The 15,269-nt window shown below is 39.0% G+C and overlaps 1 protein-coding gene across 5 annotated transcripts in view; it reads right to left on the bottom strand.

The window, feature by feature from the left end:
• Positions 1–15,269, bottom strand: part of adgrl1a (adhesion G protein-coupled receptor L1a) — an 80,500-nt gene that overhangs the window by 12,850 nt on the left and 52,381 nt on the right. For all 5 annotated transcript variants that reach the window (XM_072443168.1, XM_072443170.1, XM_072443169.1 and 2 more), the window contains 8 exons: positions 14,266–14,369; positions 12,532–12,717; positions 12,408–12,446; positions 8,206–8,386; positions 6,740–6,862; positions 5,752–5,957; positions 3,848–4,021; positions 1,207–1,416 (listed from right to left, as the gene is read on the bottom strand). In XM_072443168.1, coding sequence (XP_072299269.1) covers positions 1,207–1,416; positions 3,848–4,021; positions 5,752–5,957; positions 6,740–6,862; positions 8,206–8,386; positions 12,408–12,446; positions 12,532–12,717; positions 14,266–14,369 — 1,223 coding nt within the window. The remainder of the gene's footprint in view (positions 1–1,206; positions 1,417–3,847; positions 4,022–5,751; positions 5,958–6,739; positions 6,863–8,205; positions 8,387–12,407; positions 12,447–12,531; positions 12,718–14,265; positions 14,370–15,269) is intronic.

The following is a 15,269-nucleotide window of genomic DNA, read 5'->3' as shown; positions in this document are numbered from 1 at the left end:
GGTACATCTTTCAATCAATAATAATTGACAAGAAAGACATAACCATTTATCTTGTGGAAAACTGGTCATGTCTCAATATTTAATTGAATGTAATAGAGATGCTACACTGTTGTTAAGACCACATAGAAAGAGAGGTCATGTATTGCATAGTTTTATTACAAAATTATAAAATGAAACTCTGTCACCAACAATTTCCTATTTCTTTCTTCTCTCTCATAAGGAACATTTTAAAAGAAGGAGCATTTGCAGAGTGTCATGTAGCAGTGCTAAAATGCCACAAATCTTTTTGCACCTCCAATCACACAATTTTGTTCTATGAACAAAAGAAAAATGATTCTCATATTTAATGTAATTTTATCAGTTTTACTACAGTGACCAACGTTCAAGAAAGGAGAAAAACAGGAGGAAATTATCCTCAGTGAGGAACAAGGGTTTATAAATTCTGATATAATTTGTCTGTTCATCTGAACCAAAAACTACTCCAACACTCCAACATCATCAGTACAAATGTTATCGGTAAAATCAGTCTTTGATTTGATATTTACTTATATTTACTATATCTGAGAACAGAGACAGGTAATGTTAATCAAATATTTAATAATAAGGGAGTGTCAACAGAGCCGCAACATGCGGCTGAAACTGCTGGGCTATTTGACCGCGCCAGGTTAGGGTTAAGGTTAGGGTTAGGGTTAAGGTTAAGGTTAGGGTTAGGGTTAGGGTTAGGGTTAAGGTTAGGGTTAAGGTTAAGGTTAAGGTTAAGGTTAAGGTTAGGGTTAAGGTTAAGGTTAAGGTGTTAAGGTTAGGGTTAAGGTTAGGGTTAGGGTTAGGGTTAGCCATGAGGCTATATGAAACTGCTGGGCTCTTTCACCGCGCCGCGGCTCTGTAGCCACGGCCTAATGATAAGGCTACTCATACTACCTTTAATGGTGCACTATGTAACTTTTCTGGTGATGGGCGATAGAGAAATGTTCCATAGTAAGGCATTAAACTGATGACATATTAACTGGTTTTATTACAGAAAAATATCCTTCCTGTGACCTCGCTGCCTCTCTTGTCCCCACAGAGGTAGATATGTTTCACACATTCAAGGTCTATAGCTATAACATCTCCATCGTTACAAGCTGGTGGTAGACCCTCCTGCAGATAAGTTACATTGTGCACCTTTAAACTATATAAAGTTGCTGTAAAAAAGGTAACCAAGCCCACCTGATAGTCCGTTTTGTCGATGCCGATGAGGAAGAGCAGCTCTGCGATGAACAGGTTGATGCACAGGTTCTTGTGGATGGTGTTTCGGTCGGTTTGGAGTCCGCGCAGGAAGCAGAAGGTGGAGATGCAGATGGCCAGGCACACCAGCGAGATGACAATACCCACCCAGGTGATGACGAACAGAATCAGCTCATGCATGCGCCCCGGGTACTGCGGAGAGGGGAGGGAGGGGGGGAGGAAATGTTTAAAATGTCACCAGAGATGACAAGATGAATGTGGGTGGAATCAGCGGCAGGACAAGCAGAACAATGGGGAGGAGAAGAAAAAAAGTTGATTTTCTTAATATTTGTAAATATATGCAAAGAGCTAAAGTGTGGAGACAAGAGAGAAGACGGAGCATTTAAATTCATGTTGTTGTCAAATGCAAGTACTGGGACATGTATTTGTGCGCTTTGCTGAATAACATCAATGCGGACATCAAAACAAAGACTATGTCAACCTGAGAATGCATGCGATACTGAAAAACTGCATAAATTACTTCTTTAAGGGACCACATATAAGAATATATTAAGTAGAAAATCCTCGCTTCCTCCTTTGTAGATTGTTTTATGTTTATTTATATACTTTTATCCCATATTTTCCCTTTTTGTTGTTTTTGTTTTGTGGCATTGAAACTCTGAACTTGCTATCTTCCTTTGTTCTATAGTTTCTTATGAACATGAACCGCTGTTTTGATCATACCTTGACAGTTTTGTCTGCACTTGTGACGAGTCTGGCCAGCTGATTTAAACAGATTTTGATGCTGTCTCCCTTCACGGAACTGTAAGACGACAGCCTCTGAACACGACCTACTCAGCCTCTTCAGAACTGTATCCCAGCAATGAGACACTCCCTCGCCTACACCCGAGCCACTGAGATTAGAATTGTACAATGCAAAGGCACAGAGAGTAACACATGCCATTGTTGGATCAGGGAGGTCATCAAGCTCTGGAAACGCGCCCACCAGAGTAAATCGGGATAAGGGTCCTGACTAAATTCACATCTATGCTAGACCATGAGTCTCACCCCCTGCAGGACACTCTGTCTGCTCTGGAGAGCAGCTTCAGTGAGAGACTGATCCACCCTCGCTGTGTGAAGGAAAGGTTTCGTAGGTCTTTCCTTCCTGCTGCTGTCAGACTGTACAACAAAGACTGCTAGCCCTGAACACGAGCAGTACTTGACATACTTGACTGACTTAATCATGTGCAATACTGTCATATTCATGTGCAATACTGACTTAACCATGTGCAATACCATCATATTCATATTTTTATTGTATTATTATTATTTTATTATTATTATTATTTCATTTTTATTTTTATTTTTTCATTTTCCCCCCCTCCATTCCCTATTAAGATAGGAGAGGAGTTTTGTTAATAAGAGCTTTTTGTTTTGTTTATAAGAGTCCTTCCTATAAGTTATCTGTCCTTTTCCCCTGTATCTACTGCGTTGTAACAATGAAATTTCCCCATGTGTGGACAATAAAGGATTATCTTACTTTCTCATACCTGGTATACAGATGATGCTGTCGTCCTACTGTTCCAAGTAGAGGCATCACAAAATCTGTTTAAAGCCCTGTTTGCACAGCAACAGTGACCAACGGATCGTTCACACTTAATTTAATCTGCCTCCACATAAGACATAAACAAAGGTGTGAGGTGTGAAAAGCTTCAGAACATAGATTCCAACAAACAGCGCGGTGCTCCCTACTTGTTTGCATCTCGCAGACAACTTTTAGAACATGTGCTTTTCTGGGGCATTACTGGTGCACTCTAAAGTAAAAGTAAGTAATAATAATAAATCATTTTTCTGAAAGTTCCTTGCAAAGACAAAAACGTATGAGGCCTAAAAGTGTTTTGTGCGATCGCCAGTCACTGCACAGATTCTCCTCTCTCTGTGAGACAATCAGTTTGTCCAGTATTTATGAGCTCAGAATGGCCTCCCCAGAGAAACATCCCCTTCCAGCCTGGATGCAGTGAACATGTAGCTCGTTGTCATATGAAAAAGAGGCCAATCTGATACCAAAACATTGTGGATTTGTGAAAACTCATGGCCTTGTAAACAACCTAAATCAGATGACCAGACACATCACAGCAACGTGATGGTTCTGAAGAGAGCAGCAGAGGCAAGATATAATAAAAAACAAAGACAAAAAACAAAGTTTGTTGGCCGTATAGTATGTCCCCCTATGTGTCATTCAAGTACCGTATTTTCCGGAGTATAAGTCGCACCAGCCAAAAAATGCATAATAGAGAAGAAAAAAACATATATAAGTTGCAATGGAGTATGAAATGCGATTGAACGTGCAAAAATAACAAATAATATCACATATAAGTCACTCCGGAGTATAAAAGTATAAATATAAGTATAAGTCACATCCCGGCCCAAAACTATGAATGACTTATAGTCCAGAAAATAATGGTACATTCCATAGGTATCCATCAATTGTTTCCATTGTTGGTGTTTTATGTCATAGATACATAAGACATAAGCATAACAATATGGGGGGGAAAGTATAAGCTTAAACTGGCCACAATGAAAATTGTCATTAGTTTATATATTATAGAAGAAAATAGTGTTCGTCACGAATTGTTGAACTCACGTCTGGCTCGTGGCTGGCCATTAGCACGGCGAAGTTGGTGAGGTGGCTACAGGAGCACGTGGTGTGGGTGCTGTTGGAGCTCAGCAGTCTGCAGCCCTGGGACGACCACTGTCCCATCATGGAGCGCTCCGAGTAGTTCCAGAACGAGCAGTTTGGGGTGTGGTAGTTGTCCATCTGTGGATCCAGAACAGAACAACTGGTTTAGAGGACATTTCGAGTGTTCTTCAGTAGTTATTGCAGTTATGATTATATAAATGTTTGTTTCATAAATACTTTTCATTGTTTAGGTCTGACAGAAGAATCTAATTCAATCGCACAATAAACTGGTTCCAACAAAGCAGTGTCGAAACTAAAACTATTCTGTCTGTTTGGACAGTTTTGGTTCCTACCAGCATATGAATGTGTAAGTTGTTAAATTGAATGACTAGAAATGAAGGTTTTGTGATTTCTGTCATGTCTTTGTGATTTAAATTTAAAAGAAAATGTTCCTGTTGTGTGAATCACTTTGAATTGCCTTTAGTACGAATTGTGCTCTACAAATAAACTTGCCTTGCCTAAAAGGAACATAATCTAAATGTTAACACTTTGTAAAGCTTTGTGAAAACTAGAAAATGTGACGGCTGGTTAGAAATGAGAATGGAGCACCTATCCACAAGTTGGAAATAAACGCTGTCAGTGCCGTGGTTTGTCCCTTTTTACCTTTGGCTCGCTCTCTTTCCCACTGTGTCATGAATGCGTCTGAACATGATCGAGATTATGATAGTAAAACAACACCTCGGCATATGAAACCACGATGGCGTTTGTCCACAGCGTGCGTGACTTGACATATCTATTGTTAGTAACTACTTATTCCTTATTTCCACCTTATTGTAAGTTTCATTACAATAGTTTTATTCAGGGACAACAAGGCCAACTACGTCAATATTACACCTCCCAAAGGCTTTTTGTGTTCATGGTTTACAATTGGAAATAACTCGTACTTTTGATTTATTGTTTTCAAAATGACTGGACATGAGATAACAGCAGAAATCAATGAACTTGGCAAACAGCAGACACTGATTACCGTTAAAAGGCTGTACGTGAAAATAATTACATACATTTTAATTAGTACGTAATGATATACAGATTTTTGGTTGACATTTGAAGTCTTAACGGTATCACATTTCAATCTACTTAAGCCCACGTTTATTTTCTCCAACAAACTGTGTCAAAATGTCTATTACTTTGAGGCAGACTTTACAGCATAACTTAGATAAATGTTCCCATTAATTTATTTTGATCATCAAACCATGACATGAGCATTTTAGAGACATGACTCACACCTAAAGTACTGATAATAAGAAATGAGCAACACAGGGCTTCTTTTTTCTTTCATTATTGTATAATGTTCCTACAAATACAAGTACACATGAAATTACTTTCTTTATTGTAAAGAAAGTATTTTAGTTAAGCTTTATGACTTTCTGTCTTGCCTTTTTGTTTTTATTTGATTTAGTTTATTTTATAATGTATATTTCTTAATTGCATTTTTTGTGTTTGATGTGTTAATTTGTAAAAACAGCCATTTAAAAACAAAAAATGGTGGCATGCAATTTACCCTGAAAAATATACTACCCCTTTGTGATAAAATCCACCCGAAATTGATAATATATATATGTAACTAAAATAAAAAAAAGCATATTTTGGCAATTGTTCCTAAATTTAAATCTTCATTTGTATTTCTACATTAATTTACTGTTTTTATTTTTCTGTTGGGTCAGGCTGCTAATCTGTTGTTATGTTAAGGTTAAGTTAAAATCATAAAAAAAGCATCTGTGCTCACTGCCAAAAACACAAACATCCAGCACAAACATCCAGTATGTTGTTTTAGCTCTTTACTGGGATTTATATATGTTTTTATTGACCTGTAAGTGGCGCAACGTGAAGACCACTGGCTCGGTGAGGAACACTCGGCTGGACTCTTTGTTTATGGACGCTGCTATTACATGAGAATTGACCGCCAGCCGCCTCCGGTCGTGGCTCGACTCCATTTCCATTTTCACTGTGGCGTTCTCCGTGGACAGGAACGATCCCAGGTTTTTATAGAGTAGAAACACCACCTTCACTTGCCCTGGATGTGAATAAAAGATGTTATAGGAGGGAGAAACCTTTTAAAAAAATGAAAGTGCAGATGCGGTCGGATCAATACGTTGCGGTGCGGGGGATATAAGAGTAAATGTATGTGCATGAGGGTATAATATGGTAATGGTGGCTGGAGTGACAGAGACAGACAGAGGGAAGTGACAGGACTCGGGGAGAGGGAAGACGGAGAGGGGGACTTAGTGAAGGTTGGAGCGATGGTAAAGAGCGTTTCATTTTGACTGGTGCAAGAGAGCGCCATTTAATGTGGAGGGCAACGCTACAGTCATCCCTCAAGCATTCACAGATCTCCTATTATTCCATATGAATATTTCATGTGCATTGTTTCAATCATTCTAATCTCGTTCCCGCCACAGAGCCGGAGCGGAGACGGAGGGGGGGGGGATAGACGGTGAGAGAGGAGGGGCCGATGTGAGAGGGGGTAAAGATGGCGGAGAGAGAGAAGAGAAAGAGGGGAAGAGGGAGAGAGAGAGTGCTGAGATAGCTCTGTCAGACTGTGGGCCCGATTGTAATCTACCCGCCTCCCAAGCTATTCTATTAAGACCGCTGTTAAGAAACCATCAAGAAAAAGGAATTGTCTCAGCGTTTTTGTTAATCTGATTAGACTATTATTATGACCCAATAACTAAGTCAACCGCGTGCAGGTAGTTTAAGGCGTTGGTGAAAATGCAAATGGCGACATGTGTGAGCGTGGAGAGAGCGGGACGGGGTGATGCGTGGGGTGAAAGAGGTGAAAGAGGGGGCAGTGCTGACCGTTTCGACTGTACTGTTTGATGGTGGAAGCGGAGAGCTGGATGGCGCTGTCGCTGGCGTAGTTTTGCGGGAAGGATAAATCCTGAAGCTCCATCTCCGTGTTGAGAACGTGGACTTCTAAATCTGTAATTGTGTTGTAACAAAACAGGACGTTCATGCGTGAGGCCAGTGCACAGAGTAGAGTTACTTTTACTCAGTTACACGATTGGAATTGTACATTTTTCACACAATATATTGACTTGTTTAATTCACGCAAAAGTAGTCAGACTCTGTTTACTGTTTACTGCTTTTTTAAAAACTCTTTTATGAGTATTTAGTTAGCTACTTTGGACCGCTACTTGAGTATTGTAGTTTTGAAAGTCATAGTAATTAAAGAGGCTAAACATATATATTTTTTAATTTTCAAGTTACATCTGTCTTGCCCCAGTATAGACATTTTGTAAAGGGTTCTATTCAGGTCAAAATGAGACCACAGTGCTTTCTCTGCCTCTATTTATAGAGCGTTTTTATTCTGCAGAAAGCGTGCTGATAGCATGCTAATGTTTAGCTCTCCATGATGGTAAAATTTGCTTTGGGCTCATAAAATTGTGTTATAAACTCATCACGCTGAATATTTAGGATGAGAATGTGTTAGGTAAGTGAGGAACATACACTGCCTGTCAAAAAGAAAGAGCACACGCTCTGATATTTTGTAGGACCGTCTTTAGCTTTGATTACAGCACATATTTGCTGTAGCATAGTTTCAATAAGCTTCTGCAATATTAAAAGATTGATTTCCATCCAGTGTTGAATTATTTTGCATTACTTTCACTCATTTATTTTGTACTGATGATGGGATTGATTTCTGCTTCTTCTTAGATGTTTTCTCTGCTTGATGCCAATGACCCTTCTCAAACATACTAACATCTTCTCTATGACCACGGGATTTGTCTTTCCACTTGGTTGATTCAGAAATGAGAAGCCACTCACTGCATAAAGATCATCACCAACGCAGCGTTTCTCCAGTAGGAGGAGAGGACCTACTGTACTACTACTTTTTTCTTGGACAGGTAGTATACAGTATGTGCATCACTGCAAACTGTTTAAAACAAACTAGTAGTGTTTTTCACGTTTTGAGACAGTAAATCAGGTACAGTGCCTTTAAACTTAAAGCTGTACTATGTAACTTTTCTGGTGGAAGAGATGCCACCTGCTTGTCTCAATATATACGTAAGCCTTGTCTAGAATGTTCTAAAGTATGGTATTAAACTGATCTAACAAGCAACAGCAGGCTGTTATAGGTCACATCTGTGGAAAGGCCACCGCATTCACAGTAGAATACATGTTTTTCAAGATATTTTAGATAAAAAAATGAAATCAAAAAGTGCTCTATAGTTTTAATGTAGACTCCATGGAGACAAGCAGGTGACATCTTCCTCATCCGCTAACCAGGTCCGGCAGTATGAGACAGTGTGGAGGAGGCTTACCGATGCTGGGGGCGTGGTCAGTGAAGTAGTTAGCGTACATGTTGTTGGCCAGCAGGAAGGCGCCTTTCTCCAGGACGTCCAGCAGCATGGTGGCCGTGTGCGCCTGCTCCGTGCTGTTCATGTCCTGCCACGACTCCAACGCTTCAGGACGCAGCAGGTTATCCACGATCTGAACCACAGCCTGGAATAAAACAGAGGAAAGCTTCACGGTTATGGAGGAGGGACTTATGCTTCTTCTTGTAATCTGACTTTAGTGAAGGTTTCAGCAATGTGTCAGAGAAGAAACAATTTGCTCAAAGATTGTTAAAAGAATTCCATTGCGAGATAGGGTCTGACTCCTGGCTCAGTGTTTAGTCAAGGTGATCATTTATTTTAACAGATTCTTTACCGTTGTGAATGATCGGTTGGAATATGTTTGTGAGACGGAGCCATGGCTTGTATCTTTAGTCTATATAGAAAACCTTTAACCAATGTGCTTCAAGCAAAACCTTTAGTACCAGCAATGAAAAGCAAATATTGAAACCTTTCTGTAAACTATAATGTTCCCTATTTTCAGAGTGTACCAGACGCACAAAGAGTCTCTACATAAAGACGTAACTGGCATTGAACATTTTGCTTTTTTCAAACATAAATAGACCGCAATTTGAGTTCCTTGCCATTCAAATACCCACATTGGACTTTAAATTATGATTGGTTTTGTGTCGTTTAATGGCTTATTCAGACTTAATCAAGAACAATTCATTAAGAAAGTGCTTTGCATGCAATTTTCAGATAAGTGATAACTAATCACGAGACTCTGCTTCATTAACACTGTTTCGGAAAGCGCTATTAGCATTTGCAACTTTGTAATTATCAGCTAACGTTTCCATTTGTGTCATACTCCTACGCAATTAGCCATTGTGTGCACTATTTGAAGGTTCTTATAGAAAGTCTATAGGTGAGGCACAAAGTCACTATTGTGCCACTGTTATTGTGTGTTTTTGTTTGCAGTAATAGCATTCGGAGTAGCTACATTTGTATTTGCATCGTGTATTGTAATAGTTATTGGAGTTTAGTATTAGGGCTGGGCAATATGACAAAAACATGTATTAAAACATTTCTCAAATGGATTTATTTCTGATCCCATTTTATTTTGTATTAAAAACCAGTGGCTATATTTACATGCACACAAAGCTGATTATTATGTCATTTCTGGACCTGTAAGATTATTTAAATGACATGCAACGTGGGAGACCAGGATCAGAAAGAAATCCGATGGTTTTGCTGTTTACATGTCACTTTAATAATATTAAAACTTGCCATAAAAAAGTGCCAAAAGTGCCATTTAACACACACAAAAATAGTTGGAATAAAACATAACACTGCTGCTGCTGCTGCTGCTGCTGCTGCTGCTGCTGCTGCTGCTGCTGCTGCTACTACTACTACTACTACTACTACTACTACTACTACTACTACTACTACTACTACTACTACTACTACTACTACTACTACTACTACTACTACTACTACTACTACTACTACTACTACTACTATTACTACTACTACTACTACTACTACTACTGAATCGGTGTCTTTTTACTGTAACTATAACCCACTGAAATTCAACAAAGAAGAACAAAAAGTATTGATGTAGCCTAATCTGATATAGACTTTTTGGTGAAAGATAAGACATCTTCTACTTTGTGTACACTTTTCCTTCATTTCCATTGTTTAACACATTACTATTCCTCAAGTTTGTGACAGACTTCATGAAACCGAACTTTCTGAATGATAAAATAAAGTAATGTGACAAATTTAAGAAAAATCTGATAAAAAAAAGCGCTTTACGTTGAGTTAATTTTGCTTCTAAAATGGTCTTCTTCTTAGCTATAGTTATTCGTCTCACGTTAGAGGCTGAAATGTATCACCGGTAAATCAAAAACAGATTTCGGATACGTCTTTATCTCTACACAAACTCTGTCTCTCATTACTTCAACAACTTTTTCAGGTCAAGCGAATGATTATACCATTCTATTTCACACTTACAATTCCTTTAACGGTCATTTGGACGCACGTATACGCTATCCAATTTGTTGAAGTAGCCGGCTTGATGAATCGAGTAATTCCTCTGCTCGGGCCTTTCAAAATGAAGGATTGACTGTTGTGAAATCTCTTTAAAATGAATTTAACATTACACTATACGCCCTGTGTTGTGTAGAGGTAAGAAGATTGTATTCTCTTCTTTTCCTTTTGCTATGTATCTTCTCATCTTTGTGCTTATGCTGCAGCTGGTGACAAAACAAATGACCGGGTTGCTTACTACGCAGGAGCCTTTGCATTCATTTTGCGGCAAGATCTGAAGATGGGCGTCATATTACGGCTCAGACTGCCGACAGGTCAAGACACACAGAACGGGCAGCGCGACGCATACGCACACACACACACACACACGCACACACACACACACACAAGGCCTTTCTCATCATATTAGATTACTGCGTTCTATGAAACACTGCAATAATGTTGAAAGAGCAGAGTGAAAAGAGGGGCGTAGAGGCACAAACCCTCGCCCACCGTACAGTCGACAAATTGCGTTTTCCAAAAGATATTGTGCCGTTTTGTGCATCGCAAATAGGGCCAATATTACAGGAGTCAGGTTCGATGGCAGAGCAGAAGTGAGATTACAGGGCACAAGTGTACGGCTGCTGTGTTAACTCAAAGATCCTATATGTTACATATGAGAAAACGACTACTCTGGGGAAATGCACCGCATTATTATGTAAAGAGCAAAACTACCAGAAAATCCTCAACATACTCAATCATATCATCAATAATGCAACCAGTGCTATTTACACTATGCCAACTACTACTATTACAAGTACTACTACTACTACTACTACTACTATTACTACTACTACTACTATTACAAGTACTACTACCACAACTATTAGAGCAAGAACATCTAATAGCAAAATATAGTGCAATTTGAGTTGACACAATTATCAAATTGAAAAGGCTGCAATTATTTGGATAATAGAATGTCTTCTACAAAGAACAGGATATCCTGACTTTTAATAGAAAACTCTTCTTGTACCTGTAGTTTACTTTAGACCTGTACAAACATGTTCTGAAATGCATGTGGTTCTTGTATGTCTTCACTGCTCCTGTGTCACAATGTGCTCTCTGAACACAGACTATTTGTGGATGTGGTCTGTGCGCCCTGGTGCAGAACGCTGAAGGTCACTATGCCCTGCGCTCATTTGTCCGTACCTCCAGTACGGACAGATTGGGGGATCGAGTCTTCTTCGATGCTGCTCCCGCAGCTTGGAACTACAATCAGACATGAGGTTGTGTGATGTTTTGTGTGATTTGTGTGCTGCTACTCTTTCACTTTGGCCCAGGCCACCCTTTAAAAAGAGGTTTTGATCTCAATGGTTTGGTTGGTTGGCTGGCTGGTTAAATAAGGGTTAATAAATACATAAATAAAGATAATCCTACTTTTTAAACAAATCTCATCCCAATCGCAAAAATGGCAATTTGAGTAATGACTCTTCGTACACTTTAGTTTAGAGACCAGATGTTAATTGCTAAGTGATAATAGGATGTTAGTTACTGTTCATTCAGTGTTTATAAAGCATTTATAGGTTATAGTTAAGATAATGTCCAACAACGTCCATTTGAAGCTAATCAAAACGTATTGATGGGAAAAAATAGTAGTAATAGTAATGATTGTACAGTCATACAGAATAAACATGAATAAGTCTGTTATAAACACAAACAGCATTAAATAACTACTTGGGACGCGTATTACGACTATTTGGTCCCAGAACTAAAGTGTTTTAACATTTACTCCTACTTGACATTCTATTTGTAGACATTTGACACTGACAAATTGCTTGCACATTAGCTCCAGATACATATGTGTCCACTCAAAGTAGAAGAAAAACGACAAATCCGCTTTGGGACACTACAGCCCCATTTTAATCCTGTCTGTGAGGAGCAATAGCCAAACACAACCCACCGCTCTTCAGCGCAAACCAGAAATCCTATAAGTGATGATTCCAAAGGCCGTATAAATCATAGAACGCAGCAACGAGCCTCGGAAATCTCCTCCACACTATTCCACTAGTCTAGTCCTGGATTTATCTGCACTTGGTTATTCGCAGTCACGCTGCTGTCCAATACTGCAGACGTGTGGTATGTATATGTGAGAGAAAAGATACCTGGATGTAGGCCCGGCACGTTCTCTCGCGTTTTTGGAGCTGCAAAGAAGAAACAATGTCAAAGATTTCAGTTAAATCAAAGCTAAATCTATTTTTGCTATAAAATGTGAGCAGCCTGTCCGACCTTGTTGTAGTTGCGTGTTGCCAGGTCTTTGTTGCCAGGTCGGAGGGCTTGTAGCTGAGCGTCCAGAATATCCAGAAGTTGCTCGATGAGTCGCACAGAGGAGCTGACGTCTCCGGCTTGGATTCTGCCCCGCGTGTGGTTCACCAACTCGCCGGCGATGTTAGCGGCGTTCTCGCCACTTTTTATCTGCACAAAAACATGGACAAACTGTCAACGTGGAGGCTTCATACACAAAGGGTACACATTCCCTTCTCTAAATATGTTCATTATGCAGTGTGAAAACCCAGAATTAACTATAATTTCTCGTGAGATTTTAGTTACTTGTGTGTAATTAGCACAATATACTGTTCCCTGGGTTCATCGGGGGAACAGCGGTACCCGGGAATAGCAGCCCCGGGGGAACACCGGTGCAGAGGAACACCATTACCAGGGAATATAAGGCGGCCCCATGTTACCCCGTTCATAGAAAAAGGGGGAATGTAGGTACCGGGGAATATAGGTACGCACCCGGCGCAGCCATGTTGAAATGTCTAACTCTTGGTTCTGAAATGTTGCACAGAAAATCCGACTTCCGAAGAAAACTGGAAATTCGTCCCATAGAGAACCTTGCAATTGCCCAATTTGTGTCATTTGCCGAATTTGCGTCAATAATGCTAGCCGTTAGCCTGACTATATTTTCATTATTTAAAAAGCCAGAAATGGTTTAAGTTATTTATCAGTTATAGCTTTAGTTCGTCATTCATTTAATTTGAATTGAGCTTGTTTAGACAGATTCACAACATTTCGATTTTTAAAGACACGTTACATCTTGTTCCTGCCACAGTTAACAAACATTAAATCTAACATTAAAGTCAGTTGGCATCGACGTTTCTCTGCACTGATCTGCTTGCTCTGGTTTATTAGCAGTTAAATGTTTAGTTTTCACAAACAAAGATCTCATCTTTAACTTAAAGTACACTTGTTACTATGTTGGTATGTTAGAAGTAATGTGTCCGCCTACGTGTTGTCGTGGTAACAGACCAATGTTAGTGAACTGAATGAAATCAATGAATCACTAACCTTGGCATCTTCAGCCTGACATTTGCTCTCGAGTCCCAAAAACATATTTTAAAATGTAGAAGTCAATTCATAGTATCCGCGTCTTACAGCTTTTATTTATTCCAAGTCCCTTAGACATCATTGTAAATAAATCTGACTATGTAGAACACTATGAAGTTTTTTCATTCCCTTTAGTGCTGTTTCATTTGCAAATCAAACCTTTAGCAACCCCAACGCGATTGCAATTGATTTTAGCCAAAAGGGGAACGTGTAATGGATTCCAGCGCGGAAGGTTAGCCTTCCAGTCAAAAAAAAGTCTCTTCAAAGCCATGCATAACTAAATAATCAGTGTATTCTCTGGCATTAATCGAGCCGGCTAACACTTTAGTTTCCTTCACATTTTTTAGGGAAATCTAATTACTGGCAAAAATGAGCGGAGATGTGTTCAATACAGAATATGTAATCACACGCTTTGGTGGTTCATATTGTGGATCAATGTCAGTCATTTAAAGTTATATGGCTTGGAAGTGAGGAGATTGTATGAAATAAATTGCGGTGATTCGAGAATATTAGTGAAAAGGGGATTTAATTAACTATTAAGAGTGCAGCGGTAATGAAGGAGCAATTGAAATGCATGTAAATGAGGTTAGCCTTTGAGATATGCTAATTGGCTCTGAAGAGTGGCCCGGGTCTCACCTTCTGGGCCACCTGGTTGACCCACGGAGAGGTGCAGTTGCTCAGGTCGGGGCCTCGTGGGTTCCAGATGACTTGGTCGACCAAACATTGGTATGAAGCGATGCCTGTGGAGACAGAGGGAGGAAAAAAAAGAAAGAGTGATGCATAAAATGAATATAGTGCAGTATTCCAGTTATGGGGCAGTATTCCAGTTATGGGGCTGTGACTTTATTATTATTTTTTTTTCATATTGATCGATACAATATTATTTCTAAACCTTTCAAAAACACTTAAAATGTTCATTCAGTTTTAATTTCATGATCATAACCAATACAGACTTTTAATCAGAAACATTCAACCTAAAATAGTAAAATTTCTTCCTCCAAAGTCCAAACTTTCACTGACAGATGTGGACCGTGATTAAAAAAACACACCATATCATTGCTGATTAAACATGAATTTCGATCATGATTCAAATGTTATTATTTGCATAACCACAATATTCTTACTTTTTATTAAGACAAAAATGTGTTTGTAGGGCAGCAACTAACAATAATTTTAGTAGTCAACTTGCACGTTGAGACTGTCTAAACACATTTCTTAACCAAATAATGCTTGGAACGTGGTGACTGAAGGCTTCCAAATAGAGATTATTTATGAATAAAGTGCATTATTAATGAAAATCATCAATAGTTTGTTTTTGATTACATTTTCGATCAAAGTACTAAGAATATTTTTAAAGACTACTTGCCCCGTTAAGTCGATTAATTGTTGCAGCCACATTTGCGCTTTCTATTTGTATGTAGCACTTTTCAAAATCATGTTTACAAAGTGCTTCACACAATCTCAGAAGATATGAGGATAACATTAACATTTTCTTACATAATCTAATACATACAGAAAATGTATTAGATTTAAAATTCTCACAATGTTTAACAAACTTAAAATCAGCCTTAAAGGTGCACTGTGTAACTGTTCATGACCTACTTTTGTCATAGGTGTTATTGCTTTGCCTTAGTGAGGAA

This window comes from Eucyclogobius newberryi, unplaced genomic scaffold, assembly GCF_026437365.1.
Source record: "Eucyclogobius newberryi isolate DKJ021-1_F unplaced genomic scaffold, fEucNew1.0.hap1 SCAF_13, whole genome shotgun sequence".
Classification (NCBI taxonomy): domain Eukaryota; kingdom Metazoa; phylum Chordata; class Actinopteri; order Gobiiformes; family Gobiidae; genus Eucyclogobius; species Eucyclogobius newberryi.
This window is presented reverse-complemented; position numbering and strand designations above follow the sequence as displayed.